This window comes from Etheostoma cragini, chromosome 10, assembly GCF_013103735.1.
Source record: "Etheostoma cragini isolate CJK2018 chromosome 10, CSU_Ecrag_1.0, whole genome shotgun sequence".
In the NCBI taxonomy this organism is placed as follows: domain Eukaryota; kingdom Metazoa; phylum Chordata; class Actinopteri; order Perciformes; family Percidae; genus Etheostoma; species Etheostoma cragini.
This window is the reverse complement of record NC_048416.1, coordinates 6,048,441-6,050,655: the sequence shown is the minus strand read 5'-3', so window position 1 is coordinate 6,050,655 and position 2,215 is coordinate 6,048,441. Positions and strand designations below refer to the sequence as shown.

Below are 2,215 nucleotides of genomic sequence, written 5' to 3'. Positions count from 1 at the left end.
AAGTTAACATGTTTAAATGAAAGGTGAAGTGCTTTAAACATTTTAGTAAAATTACAGAAAGTGCCAGATTAAGATAGTGACATATTTCCAAATGTAGCCAAACTTTGTTAACCCTGTAGTATGCTATTCGTACCTTATGATTGTTTTTAAGTTTGTAATTTTATTTTTAAATATCTTCATCTGTGTCTTCATGACATCATTACCAGTATTATTCAAAGAAAGCACTGTGATATTAATAATATTAGTGGTCCCTGATTATCCTCTTTCAACATTTTCTTTTTTTCCATTCTTTAATAACAAAGATTATGAAACTTCTAATTCTCATTAAAGTTTTAAGTCAAATGTTAAAAAAAGTAATTGACAAAAGTAATTTGTCTATTGTGGCTTTGATCTTTAAACTCAATAACGCTGATTATGTTATCTTTCCTGTTGTTGCAGACATAGGTTTGTTGAAGATTGCACGGTTTAATGATATGTTACTATTTCAAACAGTATCTTCATGCCGTCTCAAGCCACATTTTTGTGGTTGATCCTCTGGAAGGGACAAATGAAGTTGAGGACTCCAGAAAGGCTGGACACAGATTTGGGTAATATTAAATATATTATTGGAAATAGGTAACACACACACACACATTTGGTAATACAATAGACTATATTCAAGGTTAACAAAAATAGAATTTTGTTTCATCCTGTAGACAGTATTTCAAGATGCGCCGGAACAGACTGGGAAAGGACGACTGGGTGAACATCAAGTGGAAGCCTGGCAAGATAACCCACACCTTTCAGGAAGATGCCACCAGTTGTGGGGTCTTTGTCATGCAGGTGATACTGTACAACATGTTTTCTTTATGATAGATCTGACACTTTGTTTTAGTATGTAAAATCATACACAATGCATGTGATCTTTTGACGTCCGTACAGATGGCCAAGATGACAGTGATGGAGTTTCCAAAGATGCCACAGTGTTTTCATATTTACACATCAGAAGAGGGTCTTAAAAATCAAAGAAGAATCATGGCAGGAGAAATTCTCACAGCGTTAGGTATCTTTCTACAAATATGGGTATTTTTGATGAATAACTGCTGTAGTACAACCAGCAGGGGTCCATCTATATGTCTAGCCCTTTAAGAGACCTGAATCACCATTTATATAATAATTATTAAATGATTTATGCAAAATAAATTCACCAAAATTACAAATATTGTTATTTTTGATAAGTAACTGTTGTAGTATAAGCAGCATGGGTCCATCTATGTGTCTAGCCCTTTAAGAGACCTGAATCATCATTTATATAATAATTATTAAATGATTTATGCAAAATGAATTCACCAAAATTATGTTTTGGGCTATTTTTTTTTTTTCAAAATATGTTTATTGAACTTTTTGCATGTTAACATCAAAACAGCAATATGGGAACAACAACGCTCAGTACAACATTGGTCCACACACACACCTTTCCATTTCACATGCATCCAATCAGTACAATGAATAGGAAATAAATAGAAGAAATGAATTAAAATATATATACTGTACATTCACCTATATACACACACATACACAAGTTCTCAGTTCTATAAGCTCAAAATGACCAGGTTACAAGTACAGTGTTATAAGTAGGACAAAGGGAAAGAGGCAGAGGCTAGCCAAGGACAACACTCAAAAGCACCGAAGCCACTGTAGTGTTGGAGAATTGAAGGTATGGAGCCCAAATGTTCATAAACTGTCCCTCTGAGGAATGAAGCAGACAGGTCAGGTACTCAAGAGGAAAGCATTCCATAATTACCTTATGCCAGTTTGATTTAGTAGGGGGTTTGTCACTTATCCAAGACAGAAAGATGTTTTTCCTTGCAGCGTATGTGAGGATATTGTACAGTCTGGTGGAGTCAGCATCCACGACAGTATCCTGAATGGGGTAACCCAGGATTAAAGAAAGAGGGTCCATGTGTAACATAACACCAAAAATATTTTCCAGATCTTGCAAAACACCCAGCCAGTATGTTTGAATTTTAGGACAAGACCAGATACAATGAGTATAGGTGCCCACTGAGACTTTACATTTTAAACATGCAGGTGACAGTTGGGAATTCATTTTATGTCTTTTGTTAGGAGAGATTTGTAAACAATGTACAATCTTAATTTGGAGTAATCTGGCACGGTTACACACAGATATTTTCTTTGTTTGAGTCCATATCTTAGTCCATTTATCCCCATCAAT

At 34.8% G+C, this 2,215-nt stretch overlaps 1 protein-coding gene across 1 annotated transcript in view; it reads left to right on the top strand.

Annotated features, from left to right (window-relative positions):
- The first annotated feature begins 407 nt into the window (after nucleotides 1-407).
- wu:fc27b11 overlaps nucleotides 408-2,215 on the top strand; it is a 3,721-nt gene continuing 1,913 nt past the window's right edge. Inside the window, exons 1-3 of the mRNA XM_034884425.1 lie at nucleotides 408-587; nucleotides 696-822; nucleotides 922-1,042. Coding sequence (XP_034740316.1) covers nucleotides 469-587; nucleotides 696-822; nucleotides 922-1,042 — 367 coding nt within the window. The 5' untranslated portion in view covers nucleotides 408-468. The remainder of the gene's footprint in view (nucleotides 588-695; nucleotides 823-921; nucleotides 1,043-2,215) is intronic.